General features: G+C 57.5%; 3 protein-coding genes across 8 annotated transcripts in view; 1 reads left to right on the top strand and 2 right to left on the bottom strand.

The window, feature by feature from the left end:
* The window catches only part of LOC132418601 (paraneoplastic antigen Ma6E-like), a 302,944-nt gene that overhangs the window by 149,264 nt on the left and 137,591 nt on the right, over positions 1 to 16,089 (top strand). The gene's annotated exons all lie outside the window — the stretch shown is intronic.
* On the bottom strand, positions 11,931 to 13,517 carry TREX2 (three prime repair exonuclease 2). The gene is given in 5 exon segments (XM_060002184.1): positions 11,931 to 12,257; positions 12,260 to 12,455; positions 12,457 to 12,750; positions 12,752 to 12,901; positions 13,454 to 13,517. Coding segments are annotated over 4 exon segments (648 nt in total). The 5' UTR covers positions 12,844 to 12,901; positions 13,454 to 13,517; the 3' UTR covers positions 11,931 to 12,191.
* HAUS7 (HAUS augmin like complex subunit 7) overlaps positions 15,114 to 16,089 on the bottom strand; it is a 42,554-nt gene continuing 41,578 nt past the window's right edge. For all 6 annotated transcript variants that reach the window (XM_060002586.1, XM_060002581.1, XM_060002583.1 and 3 more), the window contains one exon: positions 15,114 to 15,407. In XM_060002586.1, the coding sequence (XP_059858569.1) occupies positions 15,337 to 15,407 (71 nt within the window). In that variant the 3' untranslated portion in view covers positions 15,114 to 15,336. The remainder of the gene's footprint in view (positions 15,408 to 16,089) is intronic.

Below are 16,089 nucleotides of genomic sequence, written 5' to 3'. Positions count from 1 at the left end.
GTGCACCGTGGGAGGGCTGGCTTTAAAATGAGGCCCACGTTCCCCACCTCAACCCCCTCCCTTTGCTCGTTGATGCTGCTGCAATGGAAGCACCTAATGCGCCGCAGGCAGACCGGCCCCTGTGCCCGTGCCAGCTCCTGTGCGGTGCGCACGGGCGTGTGTGTGCCGCCAAGGTGCACGCACGTTTGTATTCCACCCTGGAGCCGCTGAAGCTGCTCTTGCCCCATGTGCCTGGGGCCTGAGTGCTGTGGGTGGGAGGGAGCGGGTGCCTTCAATTAGGGAGGAGTGGGGGCCTTCACTTCACCCAAAGACTTGTTAGCGTTTCCAGGTAGAAGACCGAAAAGCACTTTAATCCTTTAATAGCTTAATAGTGGGAGGGACCTGAGGGCATTCACAATTTGTGGGCTCCACAGCGAGGCTGTGGCTGGACTGTGACATCACCTAAAATTCATCAAGAAATGGCCTGCAAAAGGACTCAGGCAACTGCACGTGCCCGCGTCGGCAGCCCCCGGAGAGTGCCATCTCCTCGGCAGGAAGGCACAGGACAGCTCGCTTCTGGGAGGAGCGGCCCCAGACCCCATCTTCTGGGAGCTCAGGGGATTCTGCCAGATGGCTGGCCTGGGCCCTGCGGAGAGGCTGAGGCCTGGAGACTCTTGGCTTCTCCGCCCCAAGAGAGGAGCCCTTTGGCTCTGGTCCCTCCCAGCTGCCACCAGCTGCCCTGCTGCCTTTGGTCTCCTCCCCGCACCCTGAGCCGCGGAGCTCACCCCACCTGCTGCCTTCAGACTCTGCCTGCAAAGGCCGCACTGGCCTCTCTGCCCCTTCTCTCCACCCTCAGTGCCTAAAGCTCCAAAGTTAGCTGCTCCCCCTGCAGCAGCCGTCCCTTGTGGCTGGCGCCAGATCAGGAGGAAGGCGGCCGGCTGAGGAATTTGCACAGAGCGTGCCCAGTAATGGCTCTCTCTCCTCAGCTCTCTTTCATGTGACATTTCTTAAAATATTAGAGGTTCAGTTGCTTTGAATGTTTTTGCCTTCAGGGGTAATGTAAGTCAAAAATAGAGATTTTTGCCATATGGAAGTGTCAGGTAATCACTCCTTAAATAAGAATCTGTCCAGCTCTCTGAGAAGGCCTCAGGCAGGAGAGAGGGGGCCGCCCCAGGCCTGACACCAGTTAGCGTGCTGGCCCCTCCTCTCACTCCCCCGCCCCCGGCCTTAGCCCCGTAGGGACACGGTGGACCCTTCAATGGCACTTTACGGCGGGCCATGGGAGACTCTCCAGGGAGACCTCGTGCTGCTGTGGGGTGGGGGGGGGGCAGCTGCTGGCAGGTTCCACCCTGTCCTGCTCACACTGTCCCCAGAGCTGGGACCAGGAGCTCTGCCACTTGCCATTCTCAGCCCGGCATCCCAGTTGGCTCGCCACCTCCTTCCAGCCCCCTTCACCACCGCCACAGGCTGCCCGAGGGCAGGTGGATGTGATGGGGGCCCCCCACTGGGCCTTTGAGAAGAGCGCACTTTCCCTGCCAGACGGGGAGGGCCAGATACCATCAGGAGGGTGTGGGAAAGCCTGGAAATACAGGGCTCCTTCTGCCCATGCTGCTTGGAGCTCCAACTGCTAGGACAACTCCAGAAGTGAGAGAGACAGAGATAGAGATCGAGGAGTTTTATATAGATAGAGAAGTTTTATATAGATATATTAAAATGACTGCACACACTTGTGACTTATGGAAAGTTCCAGAGTTGTAACTTGCTCTTGTCTCATAGCCTCCTTGTGCTGTGCGTGTCACGTTTTCTTTGAGCCCAGAGCTTGGCACTTAGTAAATACTTGTGAAATGAGTGTTGCCCCCTTAGCACATTGAACTCAGGTTCTAGACCACAGTCGGCTCCAGCCTTACCTTGCAGCACTGGAAAGCATCTGCAGCCTTGGGTTTTCCGATAGTAAAAGAAGTATTAGGAGCGGTGTCTTTGCAATCCATGGTAAGGTAGCTGGGAAGCGTGTGTTTATATGAGGTGCCCACAACGTTTGCTCAGCCGGCGGCAGGGCTTCAGTAAACCAGTCCCCACGCAGGGCAGGGGATGGTGCCTGAGGCCTTGTGCTCGGGCTCCGGTCTCTTTTTTGTTCAGCCGGAGCTGCTTAGGATTGGGGCAACAATTGCTACGTGACAGACCCTGGTAAGAGCATAGATCCATGCGCACTGCTGCCCATTTCCATCGCTCGAGGAAGTGAACAGTTTCGCTCTTATGGGCCAGTCAGTAACCAACTTTTAATAAAGAAGAGTTGTATCTCCCCAGCATAGCATCATCCCATTGGTTCTACTGGATAAGCTAACTCGATTTTTAATGTGAGTGCCTTTTTTTCACCTTGGACCCACCCAGAGATGACTAGATACTGGGGGCTGGGGTCGTGATGTCCAGTGCTTTCAACAGAAAGTGGACTTGCCGGGAGAGATGCCAGGCACCTGCACTCCGGTCTCGGAGTGCCCTGAAAGGCTCCAAGGTCTCCAAATGCTTACCCAGGTACATGACATTTCTAATAGTAATGCAGCTTTGGTTTGTCCGTTCTGCATCTAACCTCACTCCTGATCATTAGATGTTTACTCTGATGCAGGTTTTTTTTTGGTTTTTTTTTGTTGTTTGTTTTGTTTTTGTTTTTGTTTTTGCGGTATGTGGGCCCCTCACCACCGCCGCCTCTCCCGTTGCGGAGCACAGGCTCCGGACGCGCAGGCTCAGCGACCACGGCTCACGGGCCCAGCCGCTCTGCGGCACGTGGGATCTTCCCAGACCGGGGCACGAACCCACGTCCCCTGCATCGGCAGGCGGAGTCTCAACCACTGCGCCACCAGGGAAGCCCCTGATACAGTTCTGAGTATCGTTTTCTTTTAGATGTGGTCATCAATCAGATGTGCAACAGGGTGTGAACGGGTGTCGCATGGGATCAGCCAGAGAGTGTCTGGAGAGGACGCTTGCATTTTTCCCTCTACAGTGCCTTGAAATAGGTCTCCCACCAGGCAGGGTGGGGGACTGTGATGGTGGCCCACACTTGCTTTCTGACGACGACTGGAGTATAAAAGCTGAGACTCTTGGGGGATGTCCTGTCTGCTTCCCAGGCCCCCACCACCACCACCACCACCACAACATCCCTGGATGCCAGCCCCTTCACACTTCTGGACTGGGCTTCCGCTCCAGAGATGAACTTGCAGGACGCTGGACCAGCCCATAGCACATCATTTGCTCTTTGAAACTTCGGACACTTTTCAAGAGCTGTTTAAGTGCCGTGGCAGTATCTTCATGTAACTGTTCAACTGTCCCACCTGAATTCATTTACTTTGGGTGCAGACAAATAAGGAATGTCTGGGTGTTGGCCTTGAATGACACCCTCTGGTGGAGACGGCATCTATTGCGGTTTGAAGTAATGGCTAGCAATTGGGTGAAAGGTCTCAGGAAAGGCCGCTGACCCAGACATGGGGGTGAAGACGAGAGAGCATGTGGGCGCCCCTTGGCCCCTGCAAAGGGAAGGTGGGAACCCTTGAAGTGGAGCTGCACGGGGACCAAGGGCAGCCACCCTGAAACAGCATGGATGGTGTCTTAGGACCTTTGCAAGACTAGCTCTACTTTGTGAAGCTGCCAGGACCCCCCCCCCCTTCACTCCCTTCCTCAGTGGCGGGACACAGTGGCTTTCAGTTGGGGCTGCTAAGTCTACGCCTGGCTAGGCAGCAAGGGGTAACACGCCGTCTCTGGAGGTCAGGGTAGGACTAAGTAGCAGGTGAACTCTCAGGACAGGAAGCAGAGGTCGAGGGACTTCCAGTGGGTTGGAGTAAAGCACAGGGAACGTGTGGTGCTTTCAGGAACCCTAGAAGGACAGAGGGCTTTCTGTAGGGCAGTCGTAGGGTAAAAGGTCATTAGAACCAGAGGGCAGAGAGCCAGGGATGCCAGATGAAGAAGTTTGGTCTCTAGCTGGTTCCTGAGGAGGAGCAATTTTTTTTAAAACATGAAAGAATTATTCTAAGATCAAGGAGGAAAAAAGTTGACGCAGATGATAACTGCTGGAGTGTGTGAATTTACACATGGGTGACCACCAAGTGTACACACTAGAGTCACCTAGACAGCTCTGGTGCTCACTGGCTGTTCACCCACTGGAATGAATGGCGGCAGCCCGCCACTCACGATGCTTTGACGTGAGCAACCTCAAATGGCACTTTGGGGAACTCCCACTTGCCCTGGAGTTAGGACAAATATCTGGAAAACTTAGATCGTTTTCTCTCATGCTAGCCTCAGTGTGTGCATGACTTCACAACACAGGGGCCCTCCAGGATTTGAAGGTTGCTGTTTCTTCATCTTTCTTGACAGCCTTATAGACGTATAATTGGTGTACAAGAAACTGCACATATTTAAATTGTACAACTGGATGAGTTTTGACGGGTATCCACCTGTAAGACCATCACAGCAATGAAGACGGTAAACATACGCCCATCACCCTGGAGAGTCGCCTTGTCCCCCAGGTGCGCCCTCCTTCCTGCCCCTTCCTCCCCCCACCCCGTCCCCACAACCACTGCCCTTTCTATCAGTACACATTAGTTTGCCTTTTCTAGAATTCTGTGTTAATGGAATCATGCAGTATGCACTCTTCTTGCCTGGCCTCTTAGTATAATGATTTTGAAGTTCATCCTGGGTGTCGTGTGTATATCAATCCTTCGTTTTCTATTGCTGAGTACTATTCCATCGTGTGGACGGACCACAATGCCTGTTGAGGGACATTTGGGTTGTTTCCAGGTTTGGGCCTTCACAAATAAAGCTGCTGTGAACATTTGTGTGCAAGTTTTTGTGTGGACAGATGTTTTCCTTTCTCTTGGGTATATAGCTAGGAGTGGAATTGCTGGGTCACGTGGTAACTCTGTGTTCAACTGGTTTCCAAAGCAGTCTCAGCATGCTACCTTCGCACCAGCAGTGTATGAGGGGTCCACTTTTCCATGTCGTCCCCAACACTTGTTTTTGTCCATCTTCTTGATTCTAGGCCTCCTGGTGGGTGTGAAGTGCTATCACGTTGGTTTTGATTTGCATTTCCCTGATGACTAACGATGTTGAGCACCTTTTAGCGTCCTTGTCAGCCACACTCATATCTTCCTGGGCGATGTGTCCCATCAAATCTTTCGCCTCCTCCTCTGTGTCTGTGTCTCCTCTCCTGTCTCCTGTAAGGATATCTGTCATTGGATTTTGAACCCACCCAGCTAATCCAGGAGGACCTCATCTCAAGATTTGTCATATGTCTGCAGAGACCCTTTCTCCAAATAAGGTCACATTCACAGAGTCCAGGTATTAGGACATGGAGGCCCCCATTTAGAGACAGGAAGATTCCGAAGCCCAGGGAGCTGGGGAGGGAGGGGGGCAGTGCGCAGGGGCGGCGTGTAGGGTCAGAGGCCATGACGAGAAGAGGATATGCCAAGCATCTAGGCCAGGGTTCCAAGCAGCAGGAGCTGTATCATAGCTGACGCTCACTGCCCAGCTGCTATGTGCCCAGCCCTGGGTGCGATCCATCCTCCTGGCACCACTGTACTGTTTCCATTTTACAAAGGAGGAAACTGAGGTTGACCTGTGAGGTAATTTTTCCGGTCACAGAGTTGGGGAACAGGGTGGGTAGGGGCAGGGCCCAGCACCCAGGCTCTCCCACGGCAGAATCTGCTCACATCACCAAGAGCCGAGGCTCCTCCCGACTGCCCGGGCCAGGGTAGGCACATGTGAGGGGAAAGGCTGATTCCTTGCTTTTTCTCCTCTTTCTCCACGAGCAGGATTTCCAGGTTCTCTACCTGACGTGCCCTGGCAGGCAGGTGAGGTGCTCCAGGTACCCAAGCTGCCGGGGTCAGGGAGTGAGCGAGCAGAGAGCTTCCAGCTTTCCAGCCTCCTCCTGCCTCCCTCCGCCTGGCCCGCTGGCCCATCCTCCCCAGCCGCTGTCACCAGCCATCCTTCTGCGGGGCTGGGCCTCGGGGGCTGCCCGGTTCTCGTGCCCGCACTCCCGGCCGGCTCTTCGCCACGTGGTTTCCAGCCTGGAGCAGCTAAAACAACCAGCCACGCCCTGCCCCCACCCCGCCCCACACCTCGGCCGACACGGATGGGGTCCGCTGACCCCTTTGGGTGAAGGCCTCGCGCTAGGCCTTTCTAGAGACGACCCATCCCGTCCCGGGAAGGCTTACTGCAGGCTTGCCGAGAGCACTTCCTTTCCGCAGAGCCCCAGTGGTGCTAAGCTTGGTGACCGTGAGAAGCGACAGTCCACCGTGGGCCTTTGAGGGGCCACGCGCTGAGTGTGCTCGGGACGCCGAGCCCTTCACCAAGCAGGGAGCTGCCCTTGTGAGGGAGAGGCCACGCAACTCATCAGACTTCCGAGTGTCCCCGGAGAGGCGGGTCCGGTGGGGCAGCACCTGAGGGTCCACAGGGCGGCCGAGGGGGGACGTTGTGCAGCCTTCTGCCGGAGCTCCCCCGTCACCGGCCCATCGAGCCCACAGGCTGGAGGCCTCCGAGGGCCTGAGGGCCGGCGCGGGGCTGCAGGAGCCCTGCAGGCTGAGACCGGCAGTGGAGAGACTGGCAAAGCTTCAGCCGAGCTGCTGGAAGGAGACCTTTCTCACCTCCCTGTCCTTAGAGCTCTTGGGTGAGCCCCGCCCCCTTTGTGAATCAGGGAGATGATTTACATAACCTCTCAAATGGCCACTTGAGATGTTTGTAAATCTTTGTAAACCTAAATAAGCCTCCTGCCGGCCTTACAGCCCAGGAGGGCTCTCCTTCAGAGCCCCGGCACCACCTCCTTGAAATGCAAACCTTCAGGAAGGTTCCCTAGCTCCCCTCCAGGCCAAGAGAAAGCTTTCATTGTCCTGAGGATAAAGGGCAATTCTCCAGCACTGAGGGCCACCCTGGTTACCAGAACTTGCCCTGAGCTGGGACGGGCGATCTCAGGAAGTACTGCCTGGCTGGATAAAAGGCTGAGGCTTCCTTCTGGCCTGGCGATCTCATGAGCGGCGGCCGGAGATGGGCATGGCAGGCAGTTGGGTTTAATGCTTAATCAGTAGTGAAGCTGTTTGCTTTCTTTTCCGCTTTCGTGGAGAGGACTCTGGGTGGGCAGGGTCCGCGGGGAGGGGGGCCTAAGTGGGAGGACGTGGATCTGAGGTCTGGGGCAAGGACCAACGCCAGGCAGAGCTGGGCCCACGGAGTTGCGGGGCCCCGCCCTCCCCTCCTGGCCTCCCTGGGACCGTGGTCACTGTCACAGCTCACCCCTCGTCTACACAGTGGGTGGGCTCACCAAGCTCCGAACCAGTGGGTGCCTGAGGCCCAGGCATTGCCAAGCAAACATTCCTGAAATCCCAGGAAAACAAGAACCTCTTAGAAGCTTCCGAACAGAAGGAACCAGCCACAGCAGAAATGGATTGTCGACTGAAAAAAAAAAAAAACAAAAAAACCCACAACCTAAAAGTTGAGAATTATGTTTTATTTGTGGGCATTACTGAGGACTGTAGCCCGGGAGACAGGCCTTCAGAGAGCTCTGAGGAACTGTTCCAAAGAGGTAAAGGAGGAGCCACGATATACAGGAAGTTTTGCTTTAAAAAACAAACAAACAAAAAACATGTAGTCTAACGTCAAACGATTACTGCTAATCACAAAACCAGCCATCTCAAGTTAACGACGTGCTTTTCTACGTCTGGGGAGATTCAAGAGTCTGGGCTCACTGAAATCATTCCCTTGGTATGCATCTTAACTATCTAGGGTCAGTACCCTGTTTTTCTCCATCCTGAATTCCCCTCAGGACACTCCGTCGGGAGGGGGGCAACTCTGGAAGCTGGAATCTGGAGACATGTGCAGGTCAGGGGCGCTGCAGCCAGTGGGTCCTGTTCCCAGCCACAGCCACTCACCCAGCAGGGAAAAGAGAGTGAGGACGCAGAAACTGCCTAGCACACCACACAGGACAGAGGCCTCAGGAAAGAAGAGGAGATGAAGGAATCAGTGGTGGGCGGTCACTTTGCAAAGTGTGCGGGTCCATCTCCACGGATGAGGTCATTGTGCTGGAGGGTTTCTGTGTCAAGCTGGCTAGGCTACGGTTCTCAGTGTTCAATCAAACATCCGTCTAGATGTCACTGTGAAGGGATTTTTTAGGTGAGATTAACAGGGAAATCAGTAGACTTTGAACAGATCGCTCTCCATAATGTGGGCGGGCTGCGTGCAGTCAGCTGAAGGCCTTATGACAAAAGAGGAAGGGATTCTGCCTCCAGGTGGCCTTCGGACCACAGCTGCATAAGCTGATTCCATACACACACGCGCGCATACACACATGCACATCTATAGATGTCCTACTGGCCCTGTTTCTCAAGTCCTCAGCATGTGACCCTTCTTTGCAGACCAGGATTCACAGAGGTGGTCAAGTACAGAAGAGGTAAGGTGGGCCCTAATCCAATAGGACTGGGCCTTTATAAAAAAGGGAAATTTCTTTCCAATTTGTGGTACTTAGTTACAGCTGCCCTAGAAAACTAATGAAGCCCCCCCAAAAAAACCTTAAGCAGCACACCCTCAGACCATTATCCAAAACAATTAGAAATCCACAATAAAAATGACCACAAAGTCTCAGCAACTTGGAAATTAAGACAAACTCTACTATGCAAGCAGTAGATGGGTGAGGAAATGCAAACTGAAATTAGAAAACATCTCCTAATGCAAAGCAAAGAGGAACATTTAATGGCAAACCTATGGGACGCAGGAAAATCTCCTTCAGGGCAAAACTGCAGCCTTTGAGCGCCTTAGTTATTCAAGATGGAAGCTGACAAAGGAGGTTAGTGTTTCTCTTAAGAAATTAGGAAAAAAAGAACAAAAAGTGACCCAAAAGAAGACAGACAGATGGGATTCATAAAGATACAAGCTGAAGTCCTGCGCACACGGTGCCTCACGGCCTGCGGCTCCCCGAGGAAACACGCCTCCAGGCTGCTGCTCCAGGCTTCTGCATGGCCTGGTCCAGATTCTGTCCTCGTCGCCTTGTCCCTCTGCCTGGATAGTTCTGTTCTCAATCAGGTATGCTCCTGATCACAGCTTCGTCCCCACTGGCAGACACGGATGTGGTTGTGAGCCAGTGACGCTTCTTGACGAGGGGCAGGTGGCCGGCCAGGGCGAGCTGGAGCAGTGGAGTTGACTCTTTGGGTCTGGCCCTGACGGGCAGCGTAGTCACTGTGAGTCCCCTCAAAGTGCTGGCTCTCAAGAGCTCAGTCTACTGCACAGCCACGTTCGGCAGCGTGGATACATGAGGTCCCTCCCCCCATTCACCGGCCCAGGGACCCGAGGTGGCGATGACTAGAGCTGCCATGAGCAGAGGTATACGAGTCTTTGTGTGGACGCATGAATTCATTTCTCTTGGGTGAATAAATACCCAGGAGTGGAATCATTGGGTCATTATGTAGGTGCATGTTTAACATCTTAAGACCCAGCCAAACTGCCTTCCTAAGGGTCTGTCCCGTCTCCCATCCCCACCAGCACTCAGTATGGCCAGTCTTTTGTATTTTAGCCATTCCAATAGATGTTAAAAGTTCGGGAATTTAAAAAAAAAAAAAAAAAGTTCGGGAATTTTGAGAGTTGATTGTTAAACACCACCATGATTAAAAATTAAATTGTATAACCTTTCATTTAAATTGTATTAAAAAACCAAGGAGATACTCAAAATTCATCATGTCTTATTTCCCCCCTCGTACCCATGTCACAGTGCACCACCCAGAATCTCTTCTCAACCACATGAGTAGCCTGAACGTGGCCTGGTGGGAGGATTTACCCCATAGGAATCAGCACAGCCTACAAACCAGGGCTTCATCTCTTATTGTTCAGTTGATTGTGTAGACTTGAGTCTGTAGTAACTACACTGTGAATAGCAAAAAAAAAAAAAAAAAAAAAAGAAAGAAAGAAAGAAAAGAAAAAAGGAAAAACTTCCAATATCAAAAACTACTATCCAATTCGGCAGAGATTTTGCTCGTCACCAAGGAACATGCGAGGTTCCGACACACACCTTTGTTGTTTCAGTTTTGTCTTAGCAAGATCAGTGAAAATACCAACCAGTGTTTATGTGGGAACCGCACTCAGCCATCAGTTGCAACCGTGGGTCAGGTACAAATACAACAGTTTGTCAAGTCAACTGAAGGGGTTTTGGTGAGACTCAACTGGCCATATGGAATTTACAAACAGTGTATCGTATATTTTATTGTATATTTTATATAAACTGTAGATTTTATTTGTAAACTGTGTGCTTGCATCCTTTATGTCAGTACAGTTTATAATAAACTTACATACGTCTGGATGTATCTGGATGTATCTGTGCGCATGTGTATAGAGACAGACACAGAGAGACAGAGAAATAAATACACCGCACACACGCGTGCGCACGCATGCACACACACACACGTAAACATGTCACCATGTATCAGCACATCACAGCTTTCAGACAGCAGGGGGGCAGGTCCCAGCCTGTCTTCTCGGCGCAGAAGGCACACGGCTTGGCCTGGCCAGTCCGAGCATGGGCTTGGGGAGGGCACCTGAGGCCAGGAGAGTGGGGACTGGTGAGGGAATAGCACCCGGGCCCTCAAAAGGTGAGAGGGCACGAAACCCGAGACCACAGCGGCAGTGGCCACAGATCAGGCCTTCGACCCGCCCACTCGGGCCTGGAGAGGCCCTCTTGGCCTCAACCGCTCATTGAGTCGGTGGCCGGGAGCCTGCCCGGTCAGATAAAGGAAGCGGGCCCTGCCCGGGCACCAGGGGATCTGAGGGGCCCTGGCCGCCTGCATCCTCACGGCGCCCCTCTCTCGGTTCCACCTGCCACAGGCTCCTGGACCAAGGCCCCGCCCTGGCCCTCTCCCGGGTGGGTGCTCTCCTGGGGCAGGGGCAGTGCACAGACCACACTCCCAAACTGTTCCCTGTGGCTCTTTCCCTTATGGCTACGCCTGTGTCCTGGCCACACCAGTCTGCCACCTTGCACACTGCAGCGGCTCTAGTCACTCTGACCCACTCAGTGTGCCCGGACAGCCCGGCCGGCTCAAAGCTCAAGGCTTTGCTCGTGTGAGTCACTCCTGGTCGTGGCTGCCCCAGCCCACCCCCGCCCCTTCTCACCTGCTCTCTGCGTCCTGGACAGCCCGCCCCTGCCTTCCCCATCCTTTGGTGACACAGGTGGGGCCCCAGAGGCAGGTTAGCCGGCTCCCCAGCTGAGGCGGCTGCCGAGAAGCTGACCTCGCACCGAGCAGCCTCGCGGCCCTCCTCGGGCTGTGCCACAAGGCACACGGGGCCCAGAACGGGCTCCTTCCAAGCTGTCGCCCTCAATGCGCCAGCCAGCCACCTCTCCTACACGCTCTGGGTCACCTGGAGCGCGGGGCAGCCTGGAGCCCCCGTGGTACCCACCCCTCATGCTCGACGTGTGCCTTTCAGGCCCTTCCCCAGCACCTCCGCCCTCCCCCCGGACCTACCGTATCATTTCACCCTGCTGCCACTCGCAGAGCTGGGACAGAGGCTCCAGGAAAGGAAGGAGTGGGGCTTTGCCCCTGGAGGCCGGGGCTGCAGCTCCCTCTTCCCTCTGTCTCCTCGACACAGATTCGGGCCACACAGATGTCCCTTAGGTCCTGCTCGCTGATTTCTTAGGTCTCTGGGGTGACGAGGCAGGGAAGGGGTGATCATCGATGGCACAGTAGGAGACCAGCCAGGGCAGAGGCCCATGGCCTGAGGTCCACAGCCCCAGCCTGTCGGCCCCTTGGACCAGGCTGTGAACGCCGACGGCTCCCCGACCAGGCTCACCGCAGAGATAGGCCACAAGGGGGCAGCCCTGGGGTGCTCTGCTCGTGCCCCTGGCCTGGCTCCCTCTTGGCCCACTCCGGGCAGGGTGTAGGGAGGAGAGCAAGCGAAAGCCAGCTGGTGAGCGGTTGTCAATGTTTATTGAAAGACGGGGTGGAGGGTGGGCGCCAGCGGCAGCAACCTCTACCAGGGCACGGGCCGGGGGAGGGGCCGGGAGGAGGCTCTAGGGCTGAGGGGCAGGTTAGGCCAGGGCCAGGGAAAGCCTGGCAGGCGCACAGGCCCGCCAGGATGGGCGGCAAGGCACTGGCCCAGGTCCAGCTCCGGGCCACACGGCCCGGCTGAACGGCGGAGGCTGGCACTGCCCTACTGCAGGGAGTGCGCCTCGTCACCCTGGGCAGCAGCGTTACCGAGCCCCTGGCTCAGGCCTTGAGACTCGGGCCGTCGGGTGGCACGTCCATGGGCTCGACACGGGCCCAGCTAAGGACATATGCTCATCAGCCCAGGCGAGCAGCTCGGCGGCGCGGTGCAGAAACCATGAGCCGGGTGTGCACGTGGCCCTCGGCTCCGCCTGGACGTAGCAGCGGAAGAGGCTGCCCAGGCTGTAACCCTTGCCGCCCTGGGCCCGGGTGCCATGGCTGTGGGCATGGTCCAGGCCCCGCGGCACCGGCAGCGTACCCAGGCAGCTCCGTGCACAGCAGGGGGAAGTCATAATCGAAGCCGTTGTGCGCCACGAGGCACAAGGGGCCCTCCTGGTAGCTCAGGAAGGCCTGCGGTGTACGCACCACAGCGCTGTCAAAGCCGGCCTCCTGGCACCTGGCCAGGCCCTCGCTGCTCACGCCGGTGATCTCGCTGGCCTTGGCAGTGAACGGGCGCTCCGGGCTCATGCAGAGCGTGAGCTCATCCGGGACCTGGGGCAGCACCGGGGCATCAGACTCATCGCGCTTGGGGTTCTCCAGCGAGGAGCGGTGGATGGCAAACGGAGATCTCGGCGATCTTGGGGTCCACACTGGGGAGCCCGGTGGCTTCCAGGTCCAAGAAGACGAAGGTCTCAGCCTGGGGTCCCTTGGACATGGGGATGTTTTCACAGGGACAGTGAAGCCTACAGCTGCCCAAACAAGAGGTACAAAACCTGAGGGCCAAAGAGATGGGGATGCCTGGAGTTGGCCACCCACAGCCGTGCCCATGGCCAAGGTTCCAACCCTTCTGGGTTCACTTCCTGCCACTTCCCAAGCTGGGACCCAGAGACCAGGCCCTGTTACTTCTGTCCAGGATGAGGTGTCCTAGGGGGCTTGTCACCCCATCCATTTTGTCCTTCAGTCCCTCCCCGACCATCCCCACTACTACCACCTAGTAAACAGCATAAGGAAGGCCTGATGTGCCCAGACCCCAGCCCAGAGGCCTCTGCCTCTTGCCTCCAGTATACGGACAGGAAGACCATGCCAGGTCCATGTCACTGGGGACTTGGGGAGGTGCAGCCCAAGACGGTATGGTCACGGACACACAGTGGCCAGGCGCCTCAGGCACAGCACCCCAGGTACACACACACAAGAGGGCACCTGAGAAAGCCCTCCCGGTGATCCCCAGCCTCCCTGGCTTGGCCTGTGCCCTGGCACGCGGGTGCTGGCCCCAACCCAGCCCCCCGCCTGTCTCCGGGCCGCCGGCAGCTGCCACGCTGGCTTACCGGGAGCGGGCGCTGCTCGGCTTCCTGGGCTGTTGGGCAACCGGCTCCACACAGGCTGCTCCGAGCGGCCTTTAATCTGTGGCCGCGCCCCCCTCCCCCCAGCTGCCTGTCGGGCAACCAGGAGGCCTGAGGCTGCAGGACCCGTGTGGCCGGCTCGCGGCCCCCTCCCTTGCCCACAGCCGCTGGGACACATGCCCCGTGTTTACAGATCGGAAATCCAGCTCCTGGGCCGCAGGCAGGGTCCCAACAACGAGCGAGCAGCGCAGCCCAGGCCGAAGGAACGTGTTGTCACAGGCACGAGGAGGAAGCCCGAGCCCTCCGCCCAGCCCTGCCTCCCAGTGTGACTTAGGTTCAACACCCAGCCCCAGGCTGGGGCATCTCCCACGGGGGCATCTCCAAGGCACAGCTCCCCGCCGTCACCAGTGAGCCGGTTGCCCCCCGTGAAGCTTAAGTGAGCTGTGAGGACAGGCCTTGGTGCGGGCTCATCTTCCACCAGGAATGGGAGATGGTATCTGTTTCTCGGATATAAGGACCCAGAACTTCTCAGGAGCCTTTAGCGGAGGCTGCCAGGGAAGGAGCAAGGGAAGCGAGGCAGGCGGAGGCAGCCCTCCACCGAGCCCTGTGAGATCGGGTGTGGGGGCAGCCCGGAGCCACACAGACCCCAGGCTCCGGGGCCTTCCCAGCCCCAATGGCTCAGTCGAGGGTGAAGGGCACAGTCAGAACAGGAGGGGAATGAGACGGCCCTCCGTGGTCCAGGAAGCGGGTGACCTCATCCCCGGGACCTCCTCCCGGGGCAAGACATGCCAGCACTCGGCAGTGGGCACTCACAGGCCCAGTCTCCTGCCGCAGGTCTTCCAGAGTCCCCTGGTCTGTAAAGCTGTCAGTGAACCTGGACTGTGGTGCCCAGGGGCCTGCCCGTCCTCCCACCTCCCAGGGCAGCCATCTGGGGGATGCCCCAGGCAGGCAGGGGACCAGGCCTGGGGGCTCTGGCAGCCCAGGTGGGAGGGGGCCCAGCGCCCAGCCCCTGGAGCCTCCTTGCCTGCAGCAGCCACAGGGTCCTTGGGGAAACGAAGGTGCAGATGCAGGGGCAGGGCAGCGTGGGCGCAAGCGAGGCGGCGACCAAGCGCCGAGGGATGCCCCTCCCCCACGGCCTTCCGCCTGACGCCGGGCTCAGGGAGGCGGGGCCCCACCAGTGGTGCCGGCTCCCGCGCTTGAAGGGAGGGAGGTGGCTGTGAACGGCGCCCTGCTCACGGGAGATGCAGAGAACAGCTTCCTGGCCAACCAATCAGGCCACCGGCAAAAATCCCCCAGGCCAGTGCCGGGCGACCTGGGGAGGAAGGAGGAGGAAGCACACGCTCCACTGGCCGCGACCCAGACGCAGCGGGCGCCAGCGGCCAGGCCGTGGGGCAGCAAGGAGACCTCACGGGGCATCCCCAAGGCCGGCCCCAGGGGAGGCAGCGGAACGGGGCAGGGGGCGGCCGGGGAGCTCTGGCGGCATTCAGCCAGAGGTCGTGACGAGGCATGACCAAGCTTAACAGGCAGTGGCGGTGGCTCGTGGGACAGGCAGGATGGGGCAGACAACCGAGCAGCCCAGGCCGCACAGACGAGGGCAGGATTCACTTCGTGATACAACAAAAACTAACACACCACCGTAAAGCAATTATACTTCAAGAAAGATGTTTAAAAAAAAAAAAGTAGGCTGGAGGCAACTTCTTAGAACCTGAGCTTTCTTTTGTCCCCAGCTCACACCGCCCCGCCCCACCTCCGGGCCCTCGTCACGCCCCCCCCAATCGCTGACGGTACGGAGCACGTGGAGGGCAGCCCGGGGAGCACGGGGGCTGGCTGCTGCCTGGCTCTTCGGGGCAGAGTGCCCTGCTCCCAGGCTACTGCAGGCCATTGGGCAGGCCATCGTTGAAGACCTTGTATTTCCAGGTTACCCCTCCCATTCTGATGGCTGCAGAGAAAAGAAAACAGCAAAGTCAGTCCAGCACTTCCCAGCCCGTCTCTCCACTGGCCTTCCTCAGGTCCCAGGCCCCACCCCCACCCCCACCCCCGAGCCAGGAGCCGTGAAGGGAGCCAGGGCCCGGTGAGCACGGCTGGAAGCCCCCGCGGGCGCCAGGCCGAGCCCCAGGCCGGGGTCCACTCGCTTGGCCACGTCCCTGCCCACCCCTGTCCCCGGAGCCCAGGAGCGAGGGGCTGTTCTGATTTTGATGCTGTGTGGATTTTAGTCAGACCAGCAACCGGTGCACACCCGTCCTCTGCCCTCCCACACAGCAACGTCGGCAACTGGCATTTGGTTGCGCCCACCCCAAGGGCGACTCTGAAGTCAGGAATCATGCGGTGGGCCTCAGCCACCCTCCCTACTCACCATCGACACTCCCTCTGGGGACGGTCACGTCTCTCCGCAGATAGGATTTGGGGGTGTCACTTGCCTTTACTAAATCCTCAGGTTTTCCCAACCTCTAGACGCCCCAGCCCCGCTCTGCTCCCGGGGCTCCCCCGACCCCGGGCGCGTCCTCAGCTCACACGTCTCTCCTTTGTTCCGGGCCCTCGTCCTGCCTTGCCTTCTCTTGGCTCAGGGCTTGGCTGGGTCGTGTTGTCTCTGGAAGCCTGGGCCCTGCTGCTGCGTCCCAGCT

This window comes from Delphinus delphis, chromosome X (genome assembly GCF_949987515.2).
Source record: "Delphinus delphis chromosome X, mDelDel1.2, whole genome shotgun sequence".
Lineage (NCBI taxonomy): Eukaryota > Metazoa > Chordata > Mammalia > Artiodactyla > Delphinidae > Delphinus > Delphinus delphis.
This window is presented reverse-complemented; position numbering and strand designations above follow the sequence as displayed.